Source organism: Oncorhynchus tshawytscha, linkage group LG04 (assembly GCF_018296145.1).
Source record: "Oncorhynchus tshawytscha isolate Ot180627B linkage group LG04, Otsh_v2.0, whole genome shotgun sequence".
Classification (NCBI taxonomy): Eukaryota; Metazoa; Chordata; class Actinopteri; order Salmoniformes; family Salmonidae; genus Oncorhynchus; species Oncorhynchus tshawytscha.
The window spans coordinates 67,628,981-67,656,911 of NC_056432.1; the positions used below are offsets into that span (position 1 = coordinate 67,628,981).

The 27,931-nt window shown below is 42.9% G+C and overlaps 1 protein-coding gene and 1 long non-coding RNA gene across 7 annotated transcripts in view; one reads left to right on the forward strand and one right to left on the reverse strand.

The window, feature by feature from the left end:
- Positions 1-3,422: 3,422 nt before the first annotated feature.
- Positions 3,423-27,931, reverse strand: part of LOC112235812 (liprin-beta-2) — a 31,717-nt gene continuing 7,208 nt past the window's right edge. For 2 of the 6 annotated variants that reach the window (XM_024404335.2, XM_042321107.1), the window contains exons 4-24: positions 26,031-26,162; positions 24,191-24,478; positions 23,737-23,829; positions 22,829-22,937; positions 22,574-22,606; positions 21,905-21,966; positions 13,867-13,942; positions 12,070-12,194; positions 11,767-11,834; positions 11,588-11,648; positions 11,400-11,441; positions 11,081-11,204; positions 9,743-9,878; positions 9,450-9,578; positions 7,591-7,741; positions 6,782-6,893; positions 6,519-6,607; positions 5,778-5,900; positions 5,495-5,620; positions 5,111-5,299; positions 3,423-4,933 (exon numbers count right to left, since the gene is read on the reverse strand). In XM_024404335.2, coding sequence (XP_024260103.1) covers positions 4,730-4,933; positions 5,111-5,299; positions 5,495-5,620; positions 5,778-5,900; positions 6,519-6,607; positions 6,782-6,893; positions 7,591-7,741; positions 9,450-9,578; positions 9,743-9,878; positions 11,081-11,204; positions 11,400-11,441; positions 11,588-11,648; positions 11,767-11,834; positions 12,070-12,194; positions 13,867-13,942; positions 21,905-21,966; positions 22,574-22,606; positions 22,829-22,937; positions 23,737-23,829; positions 24,191-24,478; positions 26,031-26,162 — 2,472 coding nt within the window. In that variant the 3' untranslated portion in view covers positions 3,423-4,729. Of the gene's footprint in view, positions 4,934-5,110; positions 5,300-5,494; positions 5,621-5,777; positions 5,901-6,518; positions 6,608-6,781; positions 6,894-7,590; positions 7,742-9,449; positions 9,579-9,742; positions 9,879-11,080; positions 11,205-11,399; positions 11,442-11,587; positions 11,649-11,766; positions 11,835-12,069; positions 12,195-13,866; positions 13,943-21,904; positions 21,967-22,573; positions 22,607-22,828; positions 22,938-23,736; positions 23,830-24,190; positions 24,479-26,030; positions 26,163-26,340; positions 26,468-26,506; positions 26,667-27,378; positions 27,606-27,931 lie in introns of those variants that run through there. The other 4 variants (XM_024404336.2, XM_024404337.2, XM_024404338.2 and 1 more) reach the window with 4 other exon arrangements.
- LOC112235813 lies at positions 8,079-18,428 on the forward strand. Its single transcript, XR_002951127.2, has 5 exons — positions 8,079-8,737; positions 11,796-11,884; positions 12,075-12,229; positions 17,427-17,598; positions 18,008-18,428. It is a non-coding gene; the product is annotated as an uncharacterized LOC112235813 (long non-coding RNA).

Below are 27,931 nucleotides of genomic sequence, written 5' to 3' on the forward strand. Positions count from 1 at the left end.
ACTTAAAACTTGCTAACCTCTCCACTACTGTTCCATCGATGTGGATAGGGGGGTGTTCCCTCTGCTGTTTCCTGAAGTCCACAATCATCTCCTTAGTTTTGTTAACGTTGAGTGTGAGGTTATTTTCCTGACACCACACTCCGAGGGCCCTCACCTCCTCCCTGTAGGCCGTCTCGTCGTTATTGGTAATCAAGCCTACCACTGTTGTGTCGTCCGCAAACTTGATGATTGAGTTGGAGGCGTGCGTGGCCACGCAGTCGTGGGTGAACAGGGAGTACAGGAGAGGGCTCAGAACGCACCCTTGTGGGGCCCCAGTGTTGAGGATCAGCGGGGAGGAGATGTTGTCGCCTACCCTCACCACCTGGGGGCAGCCCGTCAGGAAGTCCAGTACCCAGTTGCACAGGGCGGGGTCGAGACCCAGGGTCTCGAGCTTGGAGGGTACTATGGTGTTGAATGCCGAGCTGTAGTCGATGAACAGCATTCTCACATAGGTATTCCTCTTGTCCAGATGGGTTAGGGCAGTGTGGTTGAGATTGCATCATCTGTGGACCTATTTGGGCGGTAAGCAATTTGGAGTGGGTCTAGGGTGTCAGGTAGGGTGGAGGTGATATGGTCCTTGACTAGTCTCTCAAAGCATTTCATGATGACGGAAGTGAGTGCTACGGGGCGGTAGTCGTTTAGCTCAGTTACCTTACCTTTCTTGGGAACAGGAACAATGGTGGCCCTCTTGAAGCATGTGGGAACAGCAGACTGGTATAGGGATTGATTGAATATGTCCGTAAACACACCGGCCAGCTGGTCTGCGCATGCTCTGAGGGCGCGGCTGGGGATGCCGTCTGGGCCTGCAGCCTTGCGAGGGTTAACACGTTTAAATGTCTTACTCACCTCGGCTGCAGTGGAGGAGAGACCGCATGTTTTCGTTGCAGGCCGTGTCAGTGGCACTGTATTGTCCTCAAAGCGGGCAAAAAAGTTATTTAGTCTGCCTGGGAGCAAGACATCCTGGTCCGTGACTGGGCTGGATTTCTTCCTGTAGTCCGTGATTGACTGTAGACCCTGCCACATGCCTCTTGTGTCTGAGCCGTTGAATTGAGATTCTACTTTGTCTCTGTACTGACGGTTAGCTTGTTTGATAGCCTTGCGGAGGGAATAGCTGCACTGTTTGTATTCGGTCATGTTACCAGACACCTTGCCCTGATTAAAAGCAGTGGTTCGCGCTTTCAGTTTCACACGAATGCTGCCATCAATCCACGGTTTCTGGTTAGGGAATGTTTTAATCGTTGCTATGGGAACGACATCTTCAACGCACGTTCTAATGAACTCGCACACCGAATCAGCGTATTCGTCAATATTGTTATCTGACGCAATACGAAACATCTCCCAGTCCACGTGATGGAAGCAGTCTTGGAGTGTGGAGTCAGCTTGGTCGGACCAGCATTGGACAGACCTCAGCGTGGGAGCCTCTTGTTTTAGTTTCTGTCTGTAGGCAGGGATCAACAAAATGGAGTCGTGGTCAGCTTTCCCGAAAGGGGGGCGGGGCAGGGCCTTATATGCATCACGGAAGTTAGAGTAACAATGATCCAAGGTCTTTCCACCCCTGGTTGCGCAATCGATATGCTGATAAAATTTAGGGAGTCTTGTTTACAGATTAGCCTTGTTAAAATCCCCAGCACAATGAATGCAGCCTCCGGATAAATGGTTTCCAGTTTGCAGAGAGTTAAATAAAGTTCGTTCAGAGCCATCGATGTGTCTGCTTGGGGGGGGATATATACGGCTGTGATTATAATCGAAGAGAATTCTCTTGGTAGATAATGCGGTCTACATTTGATTGTGAGGAATTCTAAAATCAGGTGAACAGAAGGATTTGAGTTCCTGTATGTTTCTTTCATCACACCATGTCAGGTTAGCCATAAGGCATACGCCCCCGCCCCTCTTCTTACTAGAAAGATGTTTGTTTCTGTCGGCGCGATGCGTGGAGAAACCCGTTGGCTGCACCGCCTCGGATAGCGTCTCTCCAGTGAGCCATGTTTCCGTGAAGCAAAGAACGTTACAGTCTCTGATGTCCCTCTGGAATGCTACCCTTGCTCGGATTTCATCAACCTTGTTGTCAAGAGACTGGACATTGGCAAGAAGAATGCTAGGGAGTGGTGCACGGTGTGCCCGTCTCCGGAGTCTGACCAGAAGACCGCCTCGTTTCCCTCTTTTTCGGAGTCGTTTTTTTGGGTCGCTGCATGGAATCCACTCTGTTGTCCTGTTTGTAAGGCAGAACACAGGATCCGCGTCGCGAAAAACATATTCTTGGTCGTACTGATCGTGAGTTGACGCTGATCTTATATTCAGTAGTTCTTCTCGACTGTATGTAATGAAACCTAAGATGACCTGGGGTACTAGTGTAAGAAATAACACGTAAAAAAAACAAAAAACTGCATAGTTTCCTAGGAACGCGAAGCGAGGCGGCCATCTCTGTAGATACTAACCAGGAAACGAGGTCAAACACTTGATATAGACAATGTATATTATATGGATTGTAATGAGAATTAAAAAAGGTGGAAACATTTACCTTTACACTGAGCCTTTCATGTAAAATACTTGTTTAACAGGCTTATCCTTCCTTCCTTATTAAATTCTATAAAACTCAAATAGAAAGGGATTCCAATCCTGAGACATGTCCTTGCCTTTTTAAACCAGTAGAGGGCAGTGCTAGACCAATCATACAGATCACAGGACTTACTTTTTCCCCTCTTTTCTTGTTTCAGACAGTAATGAACTATTCTTTGACAGAGATATAATTGTTCACGTTGAACAGACGAAGAATAACTTTTGCTGCCATGTCTACAAAATCTGTCGTGGACAAGTAGAGGAGTGAGATGATTGTCTGAAGTTCGGTAAATCATGTGACATTCCTCCAACTACTAATTATGAAATGCAAGAGAAGTCCTAATGTAGATTGCGCTGTTGAATGTTTTCCTATTTATTTTATTCTTTCCCAATAAAGATAAAGTACAAACAGGATGACCGTATGTTAAGATGTTGGCACTAATAGTGTCTGAACTGGTCATTCATGTTTTGTTCTTCCAATCCGACTGTTGGATACATCTGCCTTTTTCGATGTATTTATTTTTGACATAAGTATGAAATTGAGTGACTTCCGTAACGGAATAACATTTTTGATCCAAGAAGTTGCGTTGATACACTGTATATATGTTTTTACAGACACCGATTTCCCTCTATCATAGCTGAATAAATGGTGTGGGGTTTTGACCTAAAAATACAGTTCAGAGCCATCCTCCACTTCTGATCGTCACGAGGGTGAACACACAGAGGGCTTTCTGCTGGGTTGAGTTTTGCTTCTCACAAGTTCCAAAGCAGAATCTGGTCACAGCTTTGTCTCTTTACACTGGAGTAACACATATGTAGACTATACAGACGTTAACACATGACTTTAATGATGGACCTGAGGATACAATGAAGACAATAATGTTGCAACAATATGGAGAGGAGCATGGTATGCAACAGTAGTCCAACATACGGAATTATACTCCACCTACTGTAGCATTGTAACTTGAGCCATAGCATCACACACACCATGAGGGAAAATGACATACTGTATGATAAATGACATATCTTCAGTTCTCTGAAAAACAATGCTAAAACTCACCAGGTTGTTCTCAGAGTTTGAGCTGGAGACAGAACTGTCCTCAGTCGATGCCTGATGGAACATTAATCAGCAATCTGAAAACTTTAGCATTCATGGTTTACCAGTCACATGATAGTATACATGTAACAATGCTGTAAATTCAGGTGTGCATTGATGGAATAATTGTTTGAAGCAGCTGTAGCATTATGATTGTCTATAATCCATGATGTGTGTTATAGTGGAGTCAGCAAGAGCACTTTGCTTCAAAGAGTCAACATTGTTCAGTTTGGCCAGTACCCCTATCATCTTTCACCACTATAAATAATGCATTTAGGACTACAATTAAAATTAACTACACTATCAAACATGCAGCATACAAAAAGCAAGCACCTGCAAATTATTTTTATTTTCAATATATAATTATAGGCTAACCGAGTTGGGTATTGTGTGCAAACCTGAATTATCATGACAGCACCTTGTATTTTGTGAATTTTTACAGTTATTAAATATAACACAGAATAAATCAAACAAGCTTATATAATTGGTATTCATTTTTGTACATTGTACCATAACTCAAGAAAGGCCGTTGATAGCTAAGCTACCCTAAATCCAGCAAGGTAAGGAGGAAGGCTACAATGGTCAGTAACACATAGGGGTCATGTTCTGAAGCAATGGCAGAAGATAGGAAAGGTGAATCCATCTCATTTATCCAGGAATGCAGAGAGCGGTTTTCAAAGGGAACCATTATACAACCGGAACATTATGAATCCTCATTTAGCCGGTCAGGTCAGTCATGATTTCAACATATCCAGGTCAATTACTTGATAAGCATATCCAGTAAATAAGTAAGTAAATCCAACTAATTATCATACAGGATGTCCAGCTAATACCCAATGAGTACATCCACATCATTATATGCACACACACTGTAGCTTGTCCAGCAAATAACCATTTGGTGATAAAATCAATGAATTTCCCCCAAATCACAAAATCAGCACCTTGATTCAGGGAGAACGGGGGCGTGTTTACATAGACATGTGGGGCAGGGTTAAAAGCCATAAGATTTGCAGTCAATGGCTGAGAGGAGTGTCAGTGTCAGCTTTTGGGCCCCACCTGCTCCCGCCTCTCTGGCTCTCTGTCCAGGATGGGGCTAAGGCCTCGGACCCCTGCGTACGGTAGGTGGGAAAACCCATTCATGGCTGAAAGGCCCCCACTGTCTATCGGGCAGATGTAGTCCGCCAAGTCATCCGGCCTCCTCTTCCTCAGGTGACTGAAGTGGGTGAAACCAAGCTTCTTGGGCTGAAATAATACAGGAAGAGCTTAAGCTTGGGTCCTTTGTACCCAGTTTGTACATTGAACAATAACTACTGTGGATTTTTTCTAAAACTGAATACATGAAAATTAGGCAGATGTCATTACATGTACAGAGTATTCACAGCACATTATAGGGTAATCACAGGCCCACAGCAGTCGTACCCGGACTTTGGCGGCGGTAGTGAGGGGTGCATGGCCGGTGGCATTGGCATACTCCCGTTTCTCCAGAGAGGCCTGCGTCCCCACCAGGGCGGTGAAGGCGGTGGCCAGGTGGCGGCGGAGCAGGGTCTTCTGAGGGGGGATGTTCAGCAGCATGGCCAGGGTCTCAGAGCTGAACCGCAGCTCCAGAATCTAAAGTACAGGGGTAGAGGACAGGGCTGGAGCTCACTCAGGTAGGAACACAACCATTTATAAGTGCTGCATCCCGATTCTCCTGTCTTCTTCCAAAGTGTGTTCCTGCAGATGACGGGGGTTTTGCAGCTGCACACTTCAGAAAAGTTTGGGGAATTGGGACGCATGCATGGTTCTGAGGTGCAGTCCACTCACAATGAGACCTCCATGGACCCCACTGCCCCGTAGGTTGGGTGCATACTCAGCCAGGTCCACCGCCCGAAGCCACTCCATCACACGATGGTTGGACCATTGGATCACCTCTGAGGGAGAGGGGTTCCTCTGACCAGGGAGAGAGTGAAATGAGACAGTTCCTCCACTGAGCAGTAAAATCTTATCATTAAACAAATCTTAATTAATTTCTCATCCATCATTCCAACTTTTCCCCTCAGTCACTCATTTCCCTCCTCCCCCCACCTCAGGGTTCCCACCCTCTCACCTCCTCTCCAGGCCTGCGTCGGAGGCAGTGGGGGTTGAACTTGTTGACGTGGAGGACGTGGATAGCACACTTTATACTAAGGTGATGGAGCTGACTGGTCACCTTCAGGAAAAGCAGGTCATTCTGGGAAACAGTTTAGATACTGTAGTTCAGTAGGAAAGCTAGGGCGTATTCCCTGTAGTTCAGTAGGAAAGCTAGGGCGTATTCCCTGTAATTCAGTAGGAAAGCTAGGGCGTATTCCCTGTAATTCAGTAGGAAAGCTAGGGCGTATTCCCTGTAATTCAGTAGGAAAGCTAGGGCGTATTCCCTGTAATTCAGTAGGAAAGCTAAGGCGTATTCCCTGTAATTCAGTAGGAAAGCTAGGGCGTATTCCCTGTAATTCAGTAGGAAAGCTAGGGCGTATTCCTGTAATTCAGTAGGAAAGCTAGGCGTATTCCCTGTAATTCAGTAGGAAAGCTAGGCGTATTCCCTGTAATTCAGTAGGAAAGCTAGGGCGTATTCCCTGTAATTCAGTAGGAAAGCTAGGGCGTATTCCCTGTAATTCAGTAGGAAAGCTAGGGCGTATTCCCTGTAATTCAGTAGGAAAGCTAGGGCGTATTCCCTGTAATTCAGTAGGAAAGCTAGGGCGTATTCACTGTATGGGAACCCTTTTATATATAAAATGGTGATATCAAATGAGAGCATTTACACTCAACATTTCTTGTACGATTCACTTAAAAAGACATGATTGTTTAGCCTTACCACAGTGAGATACTGGAGCATCCTGCCATCCACTCGCCCCTCGTGGAACTGGTCCTTGTACTGAGGAAGACCTATGTCATCCAACCATCCTGCATGTGACCAATCAGAGTTAACCATTTTAACTTCCTTTTAAACAAGGACCATTTTCCAGCAAAATATCCTACAGACAATGCAGTTGACTCATTGTGCATCTCAAATATGACATTTCTGGTCATGTCTGAATATAGTAGATTTTAATAGTACAGTTTAAGTTGTGGACGTACGTGTAACCCAGATGTGGTCCAGCTCAGAGGACTTCTCCAGGGCTTTAGTACTGAACCCCCTTAGAGCCAGCTGTAATTTCTTCCTGTGTAGCGGGTGATTGATTCCCATTTCCTGTGGACACAGAAAAATGTACAAATAAAGTTCTCAAACCCATGTAAGGTTTTACCAATCAATGTTTATATGTTCAGAACATGATCCTGATTCCTGCAGTGCTACATGTTCTCCAGAGAGTATTATGACAACACAGTGTCCATATGGAATCCTGCGGAGACTGAAAAGTTCTGAGTGACTGACAACCTACTTGTGACCCTGAGGCTGTCCTAATATATAGACACCATACAAGCAACCATTCTGTATGTTTTTAAGTTCAGAGTAGCAACTCTCTCCCTCAATTCTTTTACCATTTTTATTTAATTTATTTCACCAGGTAGGCTAGTTGAGAACAAGTTCTCATTTGCAACTCCGACCTGGTCAAGATAAAGCAAAGCAGTGTGACACAGACAGAGTTACACATGGAGTAAACAATAAACAAGCCAATAACACAATAAACAAGTCAATGACACAGTAGAAAAAATAAAGTCTATATACAGTGTGTGCAAAAGGCACGAGGATGTAGGCAATAAATAGGCCATAGAAGCGAATAATTACAATTTAATAGATTAACACTGGAGTGATAAATGAGCAGATGATATGCAAGTAGAGATACTGGTGTGCAAAAGAGCAGAAAAGTAAATAAAATAAAAACAGTATGGGGATGAGTTATGTAAGATTGGGTGGGCTATTTACAGATGGACTATGTACAGCTAACCTTCTCAAAGTCCTGTGGCCTTGCGGACAGGAGCGTCTGTCCGCTGTCGACCCACTGCCGGGTCAGGTTGACGTACTGGCCTAGACCATAATCCTCCAGCCAACCACACACCTGCTCTCTGGTCCACTGGCTGAATGGTGTGTTCATATCCCTGATAGACAGAATGAGAGAAGTTAGATTAAGAATGCTTGAGAGAGAGAGAGAGAACTCTGAGAAGCAAAACAAGGTTCTCTGTCTACATATATTGTAGATGGCCTATACATCTATACGATATGAACAGTATGGCCTATTTTGAAACAGGTGCAGTAGCAAACATGTGTGACTCATTTCAGGAAACTAGGCGTATCTCGTAACGTCACTACTTCACAGGAGAGGTATTTGAATGTCATTTATATATTTTCTTATCAAAATCATTTTTTTTGGCAGAAATGCCTTCTGGAACATGTGAACTTTCATGTGCCTTAAAAACAAACGTGTATTCCGTCTGTAAAAAAAAATAGTTTTTGTTAAATTACGAGACGAGTTGGTTTAACCATGGAAAAGACAGGAAGGGGGATAACTAGTCAGTTGTACAACTGAATGCACTCAACTGAAGTGTGTCTTCCACATATAACCAACTCTTTGAATCGGAGAGGTGCAGAGGGCTGCCTTAAAATCCACAGCCACGTCTTCGGCGCTTTGGAATTTTTACCTTGTCAGCTCGGGATTCAATACAGCAACCTTTTGGTTACTGGCTAACGCTCCTACCCGCCAGGCTACCTGCCGCTAGCCATGATTGGCTGAGAGAATGGTTGGGCTGGACATGCTGAGAGATAATTTCCGATTGTGCTGTCATGTAGCACTCTGTCTATAACATAAGCTGCTAAATATGTCTAGGTAATCCTTTCTAAAGTGGCTTTTTTGAAAGATATCACAAAAATCTGCACAAGTGTTGCTAAGGCTCTCCACTTTCTGGAGGACCGAGTTTTTAAATCAGTGGAATGCCTGGTGGAAGCAGAGTATGATGGCGTTTGACTACAAATGCAGAGGGAGCCAAAGAGAACAAGGAAGGCTGTTGAATAAAACACCTGTCTGGATTACATTTTCAAACTAAGGGCAACCGTGGCATTTGTGACAAAGAGGGAGAAGCATCCATCCATGTATACGGGTAAGGGAGACTAGCAAGCTTTCAGATATTCTACATTTCTAATTTTGTTAGAATGTCGTTTTCATTGCCCGTTAAAGGGTAGTGTTAGCTAGCTAGCATTGTGTGTATGATCTGTGTAGTAATGTTTTCATATTTCAGAGCTATTTGCATTGCTAGTTATAGACTAACATTGAACTTAGCTTGTTAGCTTTAGCTACCTGTAGATTCATACAGGATAGTAATGTTATGAGTTGGGATTATGGTTCATTGTTTAGCTAGCTACATGTCTCAACAAAAGACTCCACTATGCAAGTAACCATTTCACGGTGCCGTTTACACCTAACAAGCCAGAAACTAAGCAAAATCATTGTTTAGAAAGCTGATTTTAATTCCCTGGTATTCTAGATGTATATATATATTAAATGCATGGGTGTATTGGTGTTAAAATGAACCAGTTATGCTATTTTTATGTAATGTAAAACAACACCATTTCAAATTGTTATACATAAGATCAAATCGAGGCGGTTGGTCACACTTTATTTGTATAGATGGTCATACTATCAACAAGTCATCTGTTGATAAGCAACTGTTTGCTAAGGTTACGGTTAGGTTTAGAATAAGTGTTAGAGTAGGGGTTAAGGTTAGTAGAAATGTTACTACATTGTTAATTCATGCCAATAATCTATTGGGGAATTAGGTGGTGTCAAGGACTTATCCCCAAATCCAGTCTTACCGAACAGTGCTGCCAGACTCAGGGGTCCGGGTCAGTCTTGGCCCCGCTGTGGCACGCAGCCCCCCTCTCCTAAACTGGTTTGGTTCCAGGTCCTCCCCCTGCAGACCCCCTGACTGGGTCCGCCTGATCCTGGAGGAGAGGACCGTATTTGATTTCATAGACATACTGTACATAATATTCAAGACTTTGGCGTCATTCACATTCCTAAGCGTGCCATTTTAGGTGAGGTATATGCTCAATCTACTGTATATATTTTATTTTTAAAATATATTTAAAGAATATATACCACTCACTTTCCCCAGAGCTTTCTGATACTGTTATTGTTCTTCATGTGCTCTGGTGAGCCAATAGTCCGTTGACCTGACTCCGCCCCTGAAGACTGGGGTGAAAGATCAGAGGATGAGGTGTCGTCCATTTTCTCTGTCTTTCCTGTAAGAAGGGGGGGAAAGATCAACAAAAATTATCTTTATTTTCTAGTTGTATATCTATCATTGAAACATTTAAAATCGGAAGTTGACATCTGGGCAAAGGTTCTGGTTAAGCTTTAATTTGAGTTTCTTTTGAAAATGTGCAAATGCAAGAATAAAAACAATCAACTCGTTCAAAAAATGCATTTCTTTCGAGGACTGCAAAACAAACAGCTGATGTTATCTTGGTGAAAATGTTTTCATACAGGTGGTGAACCTTCAAAAAGACTTGAATCTTAATGACTGAATTATGTTTATTGCCAATAGCCTGTGAAGAGAAATAGCACAAACATGTTAATTAACTCAGACTAGTGCCATCTCACGGCACAACTTCTCTCCCCCATTTGACCTACTTGTGCATGTACAGACATGTATGTAACTGATAGATGCACACGCACACATTGAAAATCATTAACATGTGTATGTCAATTGTAAACTATTTTGTCTGTAATGTATTTTTCGATATGTGTCGAACCCCAGTAAGACCCACTCATAGGCCCACTAGGGGATTGGTAGCTTTGCTTTCTCATGTTTGTATTGGAGGCCTTTGGCTCTAACTGACCACCCAAAAGGAGTGAGGGCACATAGAAAGGGGTTCCAGCTGCTGGGCCTGTGCCTGGTTATGTGCACAGCACATAATTCATTTGATTCCTGCCACTCCAAAGTCCAGGGTGGAGTTGAGGTGAGTGTGGTCCATGAGAGAGGGTGGGGTTGTGTGGACCGTGGTCATTTAGAAAGAGAAGGTGGAATTGGGGTAAGTGTGGTCTGTGAGAGAGAGGATGGGGTTGGGTTCAGTGTGGTCGACCAGAAAGAGGGTGGGGTTGTGAACATGGTATATGTCAGGCAGTCAGGAATATCCTTTGCTCCGGCTGGGGCCTCGCCGCTATTGGCTTTGATCAAAGTGCCACTAGCCACTGATCAGAGACATGTGTATTTTCCCGGTCTCAAAATGGAGGACCAGGTCTTGGTCTGATCAGCTATCTGAGGCTTTGTGCTCTGTGTTGTAGAAGGGGCCAGAACTAAGCAGATATGGTTTCTCAGAGCAGGTCTGTCCACCATGCAACATAAGATACAGTGAAACCTAAGTATATCTTGAGGTGAAGGTGTCTGAAGCACTAATAGACAGTGTGTGTGTGGGGGGGGTTAATGCTTCTTTAGGCTTACTTGAGTCTCCATCTTCACTCCCCTCTGGAGACCTCTGGCTCTGTGTCTCACTGCACTCTCCCTCATGCTCTGGGAAGGAGGCCTTCACCGGCAGGGTCTGGCATCGGTTATCTACAGGCCTATTCTGGAGAACAAACACAGACTAATGAAACAATTAGACCAATAGAAAATGTTTTATGTTACTTTTGATTAATTGATTTATTTTCTATAAAATGCTAATTGACAAAACAATAATGTGGTCAGAAGTGTGACCCAAACACAATAAAGAACAGTAATGGTTAGATATGAAAGTGAAGAGTTTTGTTCACAGTAATAATACCTCAGTAGACACTTCAGCCTCTACAGGAATCACCACTACATGCTAGAGGTAGGGAAGGTGAAGAACAGTCATTAGATGACAAGGAGTCAGTGCTTGATACAGATTGGGGAGAAAAGTGTAATGGCCTTTCTAGACAGATATTCTCACTCTGGGCAGTAAATGGTGTCAAGTGAAAATGTCCCCCCTACCTTCGATGAAGATCCGTTCTGTAGGTTGTCCATACTGCTTGATAAAAGTCGGGGATGTGTCCTGATAAAAATATATTATCATCTGATTATTCCATTTACAATGAATGATATTGGTTAGTGCAGCCCCATAGAGCTCTTAAAGAAGTCCCAGAAAAGGCATTCTATTCCCAGAGTCTCACCAGAGTTCTCTTTCCTTCTGGGCTGGCAGGTGGGACACGAGCTGTGGGGATGAACTGCTGAAGGACATCTGGACCAGAGGAGAGACGGAGATGAGGACAGGGAGCGAGGAATATGACGGTAGTGCATTGTGACAATGAGGCTTCTGAACCATATTGGGCAGGATCAAACATGTTTTAATCCAAAAGGCACTTTCTACCTTCATATTGTGCCGATACTGAAAACTGGAGTAATTGTCAGTGTATGCTTGGGGCTGAGAAAACATTTTTTTCCCCTATCTGAACATTCCCCTTCCTCTGACCCACCTCAGTCTTTTTGTTCTCTGGGAGTACACTGGAAGGAACTGTCCTCATCACCACTCCATGCTCCCGTTCCTCACTGCTGCTCGATTGAGTACTCTCATTGGATATTGAGAGGATAGTGGGTGGAGCTATCAAAGAAAGAGTGTCATTGCTTCATACCATCGTGAGTAATGGAAATGTTCTGCTCTCTCTAGTTCATTATGCAGTGGGACAAAAAGTATTTAGTCAGCCATGAATTGTGCAAGTTCGCCCACTTAAAGATGAGAGGCCTGTAATTTTTCATCATAAGTACACTTTAACTATGACAGACAAAAAGAGAAGAAAAAAAAATCCAGATTGTAGGATCTAATGAATTTATTTGCATATGATGGTGGAAAATAAGTATTTGGTCACCTACAAACAAGCAAGATTTCTGGCTCTCACAGACCTGTAACTTCTTTAAGAGGCTCTTCTGTCCTCCACTCGTTACCTGTATTAATGGCACCTGTTTGAACTTGTTATCAGTATAAAAAACACCTGTCCACAACCTCAAACAGTCACACTCCAAACTCCACTATGGCCAAGACCAAAGAGCTGTCAAAGAACACCAGAAACAAAATTGTAGCCCTGCACCAGGCTGGGAAGACTGAATCTGCAATAGGTAAGCAGCAATTATTATTATTATGAAATGGAAGACATACAAGACCACTGAATATCCCTCGATCTGGAGCTCCACACAAGATCTCACCCGTGAGGTCAAAATGATCACAAGAACGGTGAGCAAAAATTCCAGAACCACACGGGGGGACCTAGTGAATGACCTGCAGAGAGCTGGGACCAAAGTAACAAAGCCTACCATCAGTAACACACTACGCCGCCAGGGACTCAAATCCTGCAGTGCCAGACGTGATCCCCTGCTTAAGCCAGCATGTCCAGGCCTGTGTGAAGTTTGCTAGAGAGCATTTGGATGATCCAGAAGGAGATTGTGAGAATGTCATATGGTCAGATGAAACCAAAATATAACTTTTTGGTAAAAACTCAACTCGTCATGTTTGAACTGTGAAGCATGGGGGTGGAAACATCATGCTTTGGGGCTGTTTTTCTGCAAAGGGACCAGGACGACTGATCCGTGTAAAGGAAAGAATGGGGCCATGTATCGTGAGATTTTGAGTGAAAACCTCCTTCCATCAGCAAGGGCATTGAAGATGAAGCGTGGCTGGGTCTTTCAGCATGACAATGATCCCAAACACGCCACCCGGGCAACGAAGGAGTGGGTTCGTAAGAAGCATTTCAAGGTCCTGGAGTGGCCTAGCCAGTCTCCAGATCTCAACCCATAGAAAATCTTTGGAGGGAGTTGAAAGTCTGTGTTGCCCAGCAACAGCCCCAAAACATCACTGCTCTAGAGGAGATCTGCATGGAGGAATGGGCCAAAATACCAGCAACAGTGTGTGAAAACCTTGTGAAGACTTACAGAAAACGTTTGACCTCTGTCATTGCCAACAAAGGGTATGTAACAAAGTATTGAGAAACTTTTGTTATTGACCAAATACTTAATTTTCCACCATAATTTGCAAATAAATTCATTAAAAATCTTAATGTGATTTTCTGGATTTTTTGTCTATCATAGTTGAAGTGTACCTATGATGAAAATTACAGGCCTCATCTTTTTAAGTAGGAGAACTTGCACAATTGGTGGCTGACTAAATACTTTTTTTGCCCCACTGTACATTTGAATGTAAGGAATGTTTTACCCTTTGGTGGCTTTTCATTAAAACAATCAATAACTAGAGTAGTACAAAGTATGTTAGGGGAGGTTGGTACCTTGTCTTGGAGTCGCAACGTCTCTGAACTGTCTGCACTGGACTAAGAGCAGTGTGAGCTCTTCAATACGCCGGTCCTGTAACAGGGAGAGGAATCCATACAGTACCTTGCAAAGTAGTTATTCACATTGTGATACAACGTGGGATTAAAATTAATTTAAATTGTCAATCTACACAGAAAACTAAATGCCAAAGTGGGAAAAAAATGTAATAAGTAAACATTGTTGTGTAAGTGTTCAGCTCCCCGAGTCGAACCATGTCAGAAAAACCTTTGGCTTCGATTACAGCTGTGAGTTTAGGGTAAATCTAAGAGCTTTGCAAAGCTGGATTAGGACATATTTGTCAATTAATTTGCAATAACCACTGTCACTTCCTGTTGAACACAAAACGAGGGAGAGCTCAGTTGTGTTCCTAAGAAAGCTAAGGTAACTGAGCTAAACTACCCCCCCGTAGCTCTCACTTCCATCATCATGAAGTGCTTTGAGAGACTAGTCAAGGACCATACCACCTCCACCCTACCTGACACCCTAGACCCACTCCAATTTGTTTACCTCCCCAATAGGCCCACAGACGATGCAATCACAACCACACTACACACTACCCTAACCCATCTGGACAAGAGGAATACCTATGTGAGAATGCTGTTCATCGACTACAGCTCAGCATTTAACACTATAGTACCCTCCAAACTCGTCATCAAGCTCGAGACCCTGGATCTCGACCCCGCCCTGTGCAACTGGTACTGGACTTCCTGACGGGCCGCCCCCCAGGTGGTGAGGGTAAGTAGGTAACAACATCTCCACCCCGCTGATCCTCAACACTGGGGGCCTACAAGGGTGCGTTCTGAGCCCTCTCCTGTACTCCCTGTTCACCCACGACTGCGTGGCCATGCATGCCTCCAATTCAATCATCAAGTTTGCAGGCAACACTAGTGGTAGGCTTGATTACCAACAACGACGAGACGGCATACAGGGAGAAGGTGAGGGCCCTCGGAGTGTGGTGTCAGGAAAATAACCTCACATTCAATGTCAACAAAACAAAGGAGATGACTTCAGGAAACAGAGGGAGCACCCCCATCGACAGGACAGTAGTGGAGAGGGTAGTAAGTTAAGTTCCTCGGCGTACACATCACGGACAAACTGAATTGGTCTACCCACACAGACAGCGTGGTGAAGACGGCGCAGCAGCGCAAACTACCTGCCCTCCAGGACACCTATACCACCCAATGTCACAGGAAGGCCATAAAGTTCATCAAGGACAACCACCCGAGACACTATCATCCAGAAGGCGAGGTCAGTACAGGTGCATCAAAGCAGGGGCCGAGAGACTAAAAACAGCTTCTCTCTCAAGGCCAGACTGTTAAACAGCCACCACTAACATTGAGTGGTTGCTGCCAACATACTGACTCCACTCCAGCCACTTTAATAATGGAACAAATTATGTAATTGTTTTTAATCACTAGCCACTTTAAACAATGCCACCTAATATGTTTACATACCCTACATTACTCATCTCATATATATAAAAAAACTGTACTCAATACCATCTACTGCATCTTGCCTATGCCGTTCTCTACCATCACTCATTCATATATTTTTATGTACATATTCTTCATCCCTTTACACTTGTGTGTATAAGGTAGTTGTGAAATTGTTATGTTAGATTAATCGTTGGTTATTACTGCATTGTCAGAACTAGAAGCACAAGCATTTCGCTACACTCACATTAACATCTGCTCAAATCAAATTTTATTTGTCACATACACATGGTTAGCAGATGTTAATGCGAGTGTAGCAATGCTTGCTAACCATGTGTATGTGACAAATAATTTGATTCGATTTGTTGTTTTGAAAGTGTATTGGAAAGTTCTAGTAGCTAGCTAACATTTTAGTTTGGATCTCACAATGCTGTTGGCATCAGTTGCTGGGACTGCTAGTCTCTGTCCAGTGATCCTGCCAACTAAGGCCAGGTCTGAAGTTCTATTTACCTAGCTGCCTATCAAGGCAGCTGTGTATTCCTTGAGGGCTTGAATGCAGTCCGCGATGCGGTTAGCCATTGCGGCTGGGACAGAGGGTTGTCCCGGGTTTGTGGCTGTCTTGATCCCTGCTGTTTGTCATGTTGAATCTTCCCTGTGACCTGCCTTGTCTACAGTTTACAGGCAGATTATTTCACTGTATCACAATTCCAGTGAGTCAGAAGTTTACATACGCTAAGTTGACTGTGCCTTTAAACAGCTTGGAAAATTCCAGAAAATTATATCATGGCTTTTGAAGCTTCTGATAGGCTAATTGACATCATTTGAGTCAATTGGAGGTGTACCTGTGGATGTATTTCAAGGCCTACCTTCAAACTCAGTGCCTCTTTGCTTGACATCATGGGAAAATCAAAAGAACATCAGCCAAGACCTCAGAAAAAAAAATGTAGACCTCAACAAGTCTGGATCATCCTTGGGAGCAATTTCCAAATGCCTGAAGGTACCTCTTTCATCTGTACAAACAATAGTACACAAGTATAAACACCATGAGACCACATAGCCGTCATACTGCTCAGGAAGAAGATGTATTCTGTCTCCTAGCAATGATGTATTGGTGTGAAAAGTGAAAATCAATCCCAGAACAACAAAAGGACCTTGTGAAGATGCTGGAGGAAACAGGAACAAAGTATCTATATCCACAGTAAAACGAGTCCTATATCGACATAACCTGAAAGGCCACTCAGCAAGGAAGAATCCACTGCTCCAAAACCGCCATAAAAAAGCCAGCCTACAGTTTGCAACTGCACATGGGGACAAAGATCATACTTTTTGGAGAAATGTCCTCTGGTCTGATAAAACAAAAATAGAACTGTTTGTCCATAATGACCATAGTTACTTTGGAGGAAAAAGGGGGAGGCTTGCAAGCCGAGAACACCATCCCAACCGTGAATCACTGGGGTGGCAGCATCATGTTGTGGGGGTGCTTTGCTGCAGGAGGGACTGGTGCACTTCACAAAAATCGATGGCGTCATGAGGTAGGAACGTTATGTGGATATATTGAAGCAACATCGCAAATGGGTCTTCCAAATGGACAATGTCTCCAAGCATATTACTAAAGTTGTGGCAAAATGGCTTACTGACAAAGTCAAGGTATTGGAGTGACCATCACAAAGCCCTGACCTCAATCCTATAGAAGAAGAACTGAAAAAGTGTGTGCGAGCAAGGATGCCTACAAACCTGACTCAGTTAAACCAGCTCTGTCAGGAGGAATGGGCCAAAATTCACACAACTTATTGTGGGAAGTTTGTGGAAGGCTACCTGAGACGTTTGACTCAAGTCAAACAATGGTAAAGGCAATGCTACTAAATCCTAATTGAGTGTATGTAAACTTCTGACCCACTGGGAATGTGATGAAAGAAATAGAAGTTGAAATAAATCACTATTATTCTGACATTGACTTAAAATAAAGTGGTGAACCTAACTGACCTAAAACAGGGAATTTATACTTTAAATGTCAGGAACTGTGAAAAAATGGATTTTAAATGTATTTGGCTAAGGTGTATGTAAACTTCTGACTTCAACTGTAGATCTTCCTCCACGGGGACTATCCTGAAGCTGTGCGCCAGAAGAGGAAATAACTTGTCCCAGCCGTGAAAGCTGCAGAGCGCTTGGAGACGTTGCTTATATCCACTTTGACAGGCCCATTGCCCACCTTCCCTCCCAGAAGCCTGGAAGGGATGAGGAGACCCAAGCCGATGGGTTTGTAGCTTCAACTCTGCAGCACACGCACCTTAATTTATTAATGGACTGCTGAATGTATATTTTTTTCAATTGCTTGGTTTGCTCTTTTCAGTATTATGTCTCTCTGATAATCTACCCAGGAAAGGGCATATATTAGCCCATATTAATATATGTAGCCTTAGAAATAAGGTTAATGAAATCAATATCAGATAATTCATATATTAGCCATTTCTGAGACTCACTTAGATAATTTATTTGATGATACAGCACTAGCAATACAAGGGAAAAACATATAGAAGAGACAAATGCTAGGGGATATGTTGCTGTATAGTCAGTGCCTTCAAAAAGTATTCAGACCCCTTGACTTTCACATTTTGTGACGTTACTTCCTTATTCTTAAACGGATTAAATTGTTTTGTTTTTTTAGATTTGAGAAAAAACATTGAGGGAAATCTGACTGGAGCAAAGTACAGAGAGATCCTTGATGAAAACCTGCTCCAGAGAACTCAGGACGTCAGATTGGGGCGAAGGTTCACCGTCCAACAGGACAACGACCTAAGCACAGTTACGACAACACAGGATTGGCTTCAGAACAAGTCTCAAAATCCTTGAGTGGCCCAGCCAGAGCCCGATCTAACATCTCTGGAGAGACCTGAAAATAGCTGTGCAGCGACGCTCCCCATCCAACCGGACAGAGCTTCAGAGGATCGGCAGAAGATCCACAAATTCAGAAGGTCCCCAAATACAGATATGCCAAGCTTGTAGCGTCATACCCAAGAAGACTCAATGCTATAATTGCTGTCAAATGTGCTTCAACAAAGTACTGAGTAAAGGGCCTGAATACTTATGGAAAAACAAAAAAAGGTTTTTGCTTTGTCATTTGAGGGGGGGAAAAAACAATTGAATACATTTTAGAATAAGGCTAACATACACATGTTAAGCTGTATCCGTACCCATTGGTTGCAGTGATCACAATTTAGTGGCTATATTCAGGAAAGCCAAAGTTCCAAAGGTTGGTCCTAAAATAGTGTATAAGAGATCATACAAAAGATTTTGCTCTGACTCTTGTGGATGTTAGATACATTTGTTGGTCTTATGTGATCTCCACCCGGCACAGCCAGATAAGGACTGGCCACCCCTGATAGCCTGGTTCCTCTCTAGGTTTCTTTCTAGGTTCTGGCCTTTCTATGGAGTTTTTCCTAGATACCGTGCTTCTACACCTGCATTGCTTGCTGTTTGGGGTTTTAGGCTGGGTTTCTGTACAGTACTTTGTGACATTAACTGCTGTATGAAGGACTTTCTAAATAAATTGGATTGATTGATGTGATTAATAAGGAGCATCCAAATGATGAATTTATGAAAATGCTTCTTCCAATTATTAATAAACATGCACGTGTTAATAGTTCTAACAGTCAGTTTCTTAATTAAGGCTCCATGGATTGATAAGGATTTTTTTTTTAACGGTATGGTTGAAAGAGATGGGGTGAAACGAGTGGCCAATAAGTTTGTCTGCAAATTGAGAAATTGTGACTAAAGTCAAAAAGAACAAGAAACTGCATTATGAAGCCAAGATCAATCATATAAATGGAAAGGAACTCAGATGGCATAATTATTTGAATGACTTTATTGGCAAAGTGGGCAAACTTAGGCAGGAAATGCCAATCAACTAACAATGAGCCATGGTATTCATGCATTAAAAAAAATGTAAATTTAGTGTAGGAGTAGTGCAAACATTGTTATCGATCAATAATGACAAGCTTCCTGGCATTGACAACTTAGAAACTACTGAGGATGGTAGCTGACTCCATAGCCAAATCGGTCATATCTTTAATCTGAGCCTAGAGGAAAGTCTGTCCTCAGGCCTGGAGAGAAGCCAAAGTAATTCCTCTACCCAAGTGGTAAAGTGGCCTTTACTGGTTCTAACAGCAGACCTAGAAGCTTGTTGCCAGCTCATAGCAAACTGTTGGAAAGAAATTGTGTTTGACCAAATAAAACGCTATTTCTCTGTTAAATTCATATGGTTGCAGGGGCAGTATTGAGTAGCTTGGATGAAAAGGTGCCCATTGTAAACGGACAGCTCCTAAGTCGCAGTTGCTAATATATGCATATTATTAGTATTGGATAGAAAACACTGAAGTTTCCAAAACTGTCAATATTGTCTGTTAGTATAACAGAATTGATATTGCAGGCGAAACCCTGAGGAAAATGAAAACAGGAAGTGGCTTCTATTTTGAAAACTCCATGTTCCATAGATTCCCTTTCCTATCGCTTCCTCGAGGTGTCAGTCTTCAGACAGTTTCAGGCTTTTATTTTGAAAAATAAAAAACATTTGACATGTTTCTGTGGACATTATGGAAACTATTTGGAATTTGTCTGCGTTGTCGTGACCGCTCTTTCCTGTGGATTTCTGAACATAACACGACAAACAAACGGAGGTATTTTGGATATAAAAATAATATTTACGGAACATTTGTTGTGTAACTGGGAGTCTCGTGAGTGAAAACATCCGAAAGTCAAAGGTAAATGATTAATTTGATTGCTTTTCTGATTTGTGACCAAGCTTTCTAATGCTAAGTGTACTTAATGTTTTATCGTGCGATCGATAAACTTACAAACGCTTGGATTGCTTTCGCTGTAAAGCATAAATTGAAAAACTGACACGACAGGTGGATTAACAAAAGGCTAAGCTGTGTTTTCCTATATTGCACTTGTGATTTCATGAATATAAATATTTATAGTAATATTTATTGAATGTAGCGCTATGCTATTCAGCAGTTGTTGATGACACTTATCCCAATAGGGGGATTGCAGCCATAACAAGTTAACAGACTTTCAGCATGCTTAAAGAGAAGTGAAGTACACGTTGAGTGCCCTGACAGATTACCGATGGTTGGTTGAAAGAAATTGATAAGTGTCAGCTGTATTGTTAAAGTTCAGTGTAGCCTTTGATATTATTGACCATAACCTGTTGGAATTTTTCTTTTAAATCACACTACCGTTGAAAAGTTTGGGGTCACTCAGAAATGTTGTCGTTTTCCATGAAAACATGCATAAAATAAGTTGCAAAAGGAATAGGAAATACAGTCAAGATGTTGACAAGGTAATAAATAATTATTTTTAATTGAAATAATTGTGTCCTTCAAACTTTGCTTTTGTAAGGTGTTAGAGAGGGTAATGCGAACGGCCCAGTCCATCACTGGGGCCAAGCTTCCTGCCATCCAAGACCCATATAAATAGGCGGTCTCCGAGGAAAGCCCATAAAATTGTCAGAGATTCCAGTCACACAATTTAAAGACTGTTTTCTCTGCTACCGTACGGCAAGCGGTACCGGAGCGCCAAGTCTAGGACCAAAAGGCACCTGAACAGCTTCTACCACCAAGCCATTAGACCGCTTTACAATTCACTTTGAACTCCCCTCCCCCTTGTACATTGATGCTACTCGCTGTTTGTTACCTATGCATAGTCACTTCGCCCAAACCTACATGTACAGATGACCTCAACTAGCCTGTACACTGAATCGTTACCCCCGCTATATACGCTCATTATTGTCCTTCTTATTGTGTTATATTTTAGCCTACTTGGTAAATATTTTCTTCTGCTTGAACTGCACTGTTGGTTAAGGGCTTGTAAGTAAGCATTCCACGGTAAAGTTCCCACTTCTTTTCGGCGCATGGATCAAATCAAACTTTATTTGTCAGATTTTAATCCCACTAACACAAAATGTGAAATAATCCAAGTGGTCTGAATACTTTAGCAAGGCACTATAAATGGCTTTCTCCATATGCTTTTAACATAAGAGTTGAGAAGTATGGAGTGTGACATGGGCACAGCTGGAAAGCAGAGTAGTGGTAACAGAGTGTGTGATTTGAAGTGGTGCCAGTGCCCTGGTCTAGTTTCTCTTCATGGACCAAACTCCAAAATTAGGTCTGGCATATTCAGGACTCATTAATTGTGGCTTTGCCTAAAATGGATGGCTGCTGAGAGAGCGAGCGAGCATGAGGCACATTTGTTCAAAGACCCAAGATTCCACCCGTGCGTGCAACTGTAAGAGTACAAAAGCCCTACTGTGCTCTTAATGCCTGTGGGTGGTGCTACTGATGTGCGGATACATACACCATCGGCTTTCCAGCAGCCCCTGCCATCCAAACAGTAATGACGGTTGTGCTGTGTATGCCAACACTGCTTTTAATGTATACAATGGTACTCAACTATATACAAAGCAATGGGATCACACTGTTCAATTTTGTGATGCCAAATTACATCTCACTACTAGACCAAGAGAGAAAAACAGATTTATAGTAACCTTTGACAGCCGCCTACTCACCTTTTCATCATTGGCAACCAGCAGCGTCTCCATCCCAGTCTTTAACCTTTGGAGCTCCTGGTCTGTAGAAAGGAGTCACACTGTAGTTGCCATCATGTACCCATGTATGCAGTACCATAATATGACAATGTGTTTGCAATCTTTCATTTTCTACCCCATTTAGGCATATGTAAAATAGATGGCGCAGAACTTCAGATGGAAAATGTCTTATCTAGCCAGGGAAAGTCAACAGTATGAGCTAGAGGTCCATACAATAAAGCAGAAATGAAGTAGAGAAAGTTGACACAGGCAGCCATGTGCAATGGAAAAGACATCTTCTGAAAATGAAACTTAATCACTCAACTACAGTGTACCACTAGTAGCAAGAGCACAATGTCATATCAAGGTTATGGTACTGGACACCAGTTGGCTGACATTACCAGATCAAGAGTCCCTTCCCAGTGGAAATTCTGTATTCTGATCAGTGATTCCATATACTCAGTTGAAGAAATGTGAGCTCATTAAAATGTTGCCAGACAGAGGAAGCCAAGGTACATTCCTGGGTTTGATTTTCTTGGAGCCCCACAACAGGGTATGCAAGACAGTGTGAAAGGAGTGCATTTAGGGAAGGGATAAGATGGTGAGGTTGAAAGCAATGTGTTAAAGTTGTTAAATAGTGTTAAGGCTTACGCTTGTTGTTGAGCCTTCTCCTGTACATATCCTCTAACAGTGGAAATTATGCAATGTGGAGAGAGAGAACCATTGTTAGACACCACTCGCATGCAGGCACACCTTTTGCTGCCACTGTTGCAGCATGTTATTGATCCATGACTGACAAAAACCTGTTGACAAGTCACCAAGAAAGGACACATTGTTCCTTCATTACAGAACAAACCCTGTATTAAAGTTACTCCGTTTGGAAGAAGCGTTTGGTTGGGTGCTTACCTCTCTCCGAGGTCTCAGTGGACAGTGGTCTGGCCAGGAGCTGTGTGTGCAGGCTGTCTATCTCAGCATTCTTACTGAGCAGGAGCTGCTGGAGGTCTGATAGCTCTGCCTGTGTGATTGGGGGGGAATCAGGAGCATGCATAAGCTAACACACTCTTATGCTCTCAGAAAGACAGCACATACATAACATATTCCTCCTACAACTGTTGGAGACTAAGTCAAATCAATGTTTATTGGTGGTGTAAACTGTTTAGCAGATGTTGTAGTAGGTACAGCAAAATGCTTATCAGTACACACTCAAGCTTGAAATCCAAAGCTGATATTTACATGATTTGGCTGGTTCATCTTTCCAGAGCAGGCTATATGTTTATATAGGGCAGACTGAAGTTCATAGTAACGCATCCACAACCCACATGACCATATATAGCCTGATAATGTAGTCAAAAATGTGTTAGACTAGCAGTGATTAAAGTTCAAAGACATATGAACAAAAAGGAGATTCATGTCTGTCCCGAGTGAAAGTTTTAAAAAAATGGCTCAATGAAGCAGTTCAGGAAAAGGTGAAATTGAGAGTTGGAGTGCAAGGGAGTGAAAGAGTGAGCCAGGTAGAGAGCCACCGAGGTATGGAAATGGGGTGTGTTAACCAAAGCATTGTTTAACCGCCAAGAGAAACCACCAAGGGAATGTGCCACCATTTAAATCCATTTCTACAAAGAAAATGGTCAGCAGATTTGTAAAGAAAATAAGCTTTTGTGAATGACTTTCGTGTCTGTATGACTCATCTAACTGGGCAGAAAAGCAGATTGGACAGAGTTTAGGAAAACTGCAGTTAGCAGAGGAATCTGGGCACTACTAGTACAGTCTAGACATAACAGGAGAGGAGGTAGGCTAACGTATGTTTGTTATACCTTTGTTGCTTTGAGTCTCCTCTCATACTGGGACTTCTGGTCTTCAAGATAGTCTACTTTCTCCTTGAGAAGTCTGAGCTCTTGAAGTTTGACCTGGGGACATTGATAAGAGGATATACAACTTGTAAATGTCATTGTCACAAATGTACGTCAACAGATAATGGCTTGTTTTAATAGTCTGGAGACTGTCAATTAGTCCATGAGTTCTATCTGCTAACTATTCTCACAACACCACAATGAAATGCCTCTTAAAAATGATGCAGTACAACCCTCTTATCTACACACTAAATGGGATTGCATTGGGTCTCATGAACTATGCATGTGCAAGTTTGGTGGTGAGGGGTTCCTTAGTGCAAGCACAGATCTAAGTGTCAGAGCCTTGGGATCATGCCATACACAGTGATGGACGACTACATGCTTAGGATCAAAGGTCATGCAGACATTCTCTGCCTACACTCTCGCTTCCACAGCAGCACTGCTCCTCAGAAGTACTGGAGCTATTCTCCACACCTGAGAATGGGATCACGTCAGGAGGCTCCTCCAGCCCACTGTCGTGTACCTCCTCTGGGCTACCATCACAGGCGAGCCCCTGGTCTGGGTTTTGGGCATCCGTGGACCAAGTGTCGCAGGCCTTCTGTAGGCTGCTGTCAGCCTGCCCTGTTTTCTCCCGGATCCTGCAATTGATCTCCTGCTGAAACCTACACATCTGCTCCTGCAGCTCACTAATCAAGTTTACAACACTCTGACACACAAAGGGAAGAGAGAAATAAGGAAAATTAAAATAAACACAGAATGAGAGGAAGAATGAAAAAAAGGGAAGGACTGTGTGTGGTGTTCCTCAACGATATACTAACACATTTTTTTACATAATAAATGGAATGTTTAAAGCCATGCACTGTTTTGGGTTTAAATGTCTGAGAGAACCACAATGAGAAACAGCTCTGTAAGGTCTAAACACACTCTGGGCCTGTGAAATAGTTTTGTCAGGGTAAATATGCTTATGACCTACTGGAGTGAGAACAGGAGGTACCTAATCTCACTCACACACACACACACACACACACACACACACGTGTATATGCTACTGCCACATGAAAGAAACCGTCTAGTCCATTAGAGCAAGGCAAGTTCTCATACTTAGAGCGTAAACAACCATAGAGCTATGCCTGGACTGTGGAAGTATCACATGGTGTCCAGTATAGAGGATACGACAGATATATGGAGAGCTGTCCACAGCTATATATAACCATGAGCTTAGTGACTGCTCCAGAGCAGGGAGGCCTCCAAAGTGAGTGTGTCAATGTGTGTGCGTATTCACATGCATACTGTATGCTTGAATGGTCACACATGGCACATCAGTGGAATGTTCAAAGCAGAGGTTTCATTCTCTCCAGAAAGCAGTCATAGGGAAGGCAGTGTGTATACATGACCAGAGCAGAAAGACTATTGCACCACATGTCCTTAAATTACTAAACCTACTGAATATCCTCTACATTACAAACCACAGGTATGGATCATTTCCTGTCTAAAGTGTTATGCTACTCAATTTTGAAAGGGGTGGGGTTACCTCATTTAACACCTTCCTCTGCATCTCACACAATAGGCCAGTCATGATTTCAACAACATCAGGACTGTAGACTAAAACGTAAAACCTGTCGCCGAGTTAAAGTCTACTCACCCTCAGGTTTACCCAGTCAGCCATCATGCCAGCACGGCTTCACATAGTATGGATGTGCTCTGGGGCACAAAGGCTCATTGACAAGCCATGTTTTGCAATAGTTCGGAGGAAGATGTTGGACCTTCATGTGGTGATGGGTGTAGGTAACCCAGCATACCATATGGGCTTAAGCAAACATACATTTCAGGTTGAACTAAAAACAGAGCTAGGACTCCCTAGGAATGAAACGTCTCTCCATGTAGTCCAGGAAGAGGGTAGAGTACATTTTACTCAGTCTTTAACAGTATGTTTGTCATAAAGTCAACTGCTGAATACATGGTTGGGTCTCCTAAAACATGAACAGGACTTCTACATACACTCCTGTCATTTCCTTGTGAAGCTCACTTCACTAAACAGATGTGACAAGGGATATGAAACAAACCCCCTTAGAGTCCTGACAGAATTCAACTTCACTTTACTTGTTCAAGCGCAACATTAGTCTAAAAACAAATAAAAACCTGCCAGTTGTTGTAATCACAGACATGCTAGTCTGTCTCAGGGACTCAACTCTGACCTCCTCAGTCATACCTAAGCTTAGTATTACTCATCATCCCTCCTTATGTGTGTGTGTCCTTACCTCTGCTTTGTGCTGCCTCTCTACTCCATGAAACTGTTTCTCCTCCATGTCCACCAGCTTCAGTTTCAGGTAGGACACCTCTCCCATCAGATTCAACTTCTGACTCTCCAGTGACGTCCTGCTAAGGAGCTCCTACCACCAGGGGAAACCCACGTGTTAATACACCAATCATGCAAATGGTTAAAGACCACACACACACTGACCGTTAGAGACAGTAGTACAAAGACACCAATCCCAAACAGAACTTCTACTCTGGACACTAAATAAGCTATCGTCTAGCTCTGCTCAGTTCTCTCAAAGTCAGACAAACCCTCTGCTGTCAGACGCAGTCCACAAAGCTAAATATACACAGCTTCTGGGCACTATTTTTACTGCCCCTCTCAAAGGCAAGCACAAAGCATGCAGAGGAGAGTGTAAAAGAGCCCACAGTTCCCATACAACAACAAATAGAAGTACTGTAGAGGCTCAGCACATGCCTTCCTATTTGAATGAGGATTGCTATCAATCAAACATGCTGATTAGGACCTTGCTTGATACACTAATTATCCCTCTTTATCAGAAAAACTGTCCCCTTTGAAAGTCCCCATTTCTCTCAACAGCTAATTATGTTGAGTTCAGGCAGGTGCAAATTCTCAGAGGCTGCCCAAATCTGATATTTTTTTCACTCTTTTGTATTTTGACCAGTGCAGCTCTGAAAAAGCACTGATGTGAAAAGATCTGATGTGATTGGTCAAAAGACTAATTAGTGAAAACATATCTGAATTGGGCTGCCTGCGTAAACACAGCCTTAGAAAGGTCCAAAGAAAATATCCGAAGCACTGAGGCAGGCCGACCATGGGCATTTAAAAATGTAGCTATTTTGAAGCAAAAAGAGTTGGGTTTCTGAGAGGTTTCTGGGAGAGTGCACATGGAAAATATTAGAGCTGTGTCACTAGTAAGAGATTTGCGGCTCAGGTCCAAAGCCTCATAATGACCAAATCTCATGGAAACAAACCCGGCCCTTCAAAACAACTCTGCTGTACAGAGTTAACCAGGGGTGTATTCAATACGAAAACTGTTTACAGTTTAAGAACCAAATGGAAACAAACAGAACAAAACAAAATTTCAATTGGACAAATTCAGGTCAGTCCCTCCCACTTCTGTTTAATACACTTTTTGCAACAGAATTGAAGTTTGCAATGGCTACCAAATGAAATGCATTGAAGGCATTTGAAGAGTCTAACAAAGTCTGCATAGTATACAGAATTTATTTGGGAGAACTTTGTAGCAGTTGAAAGCCTCTCCTTGGAAGGATGATATACTGTAGCAAAAACAACTTACAACTTAAAGTATGCTAAGTTTGTCCTACCTCAGTTTCCAGTTTGTATGGACTGACAATAGTCCTTTTCATGCATGAAGGCTAAAGATGTTGCTGTCATGAAGTTATCTTAGCTCAGTTGTAAAGAGGATCTTTGATTCTGACTGAGTTTCCATGTCTGCTCTGAGTTTGAACTCCACTGCACCTCACAGGAGTGGAAGACATGGACACCACCTCTACTGATGACAGAGCACTCCCTTCATCCCTGCTCTCTCTCTCTCACTGCTTCTTAATCTCTCAATCCATTTACTCTCTCATTGTCCCTTTACACCTTCTCTTCCATTTCTCTCTCATTCTCTGTCCCTTCACTCCCTCTTTCCAACCCCCCTCCCAGCCTGAGGTGATGTGTCCAACCTCATCTGGGTGGTTAGGGGTGTGACCGACTATGCTCTCTGTCCTGTGCACACCCACCCAGACAGACCAGCCCTAGAGCAGAGCACCATGACCAAACCTTCCAGAGCAGACGGATGCTCCACTCCAAGAATCAGTCCTGGATGGGAACAGACCACCCTAAATATTTGGGTTGTCACAGAGATCTAGAGCC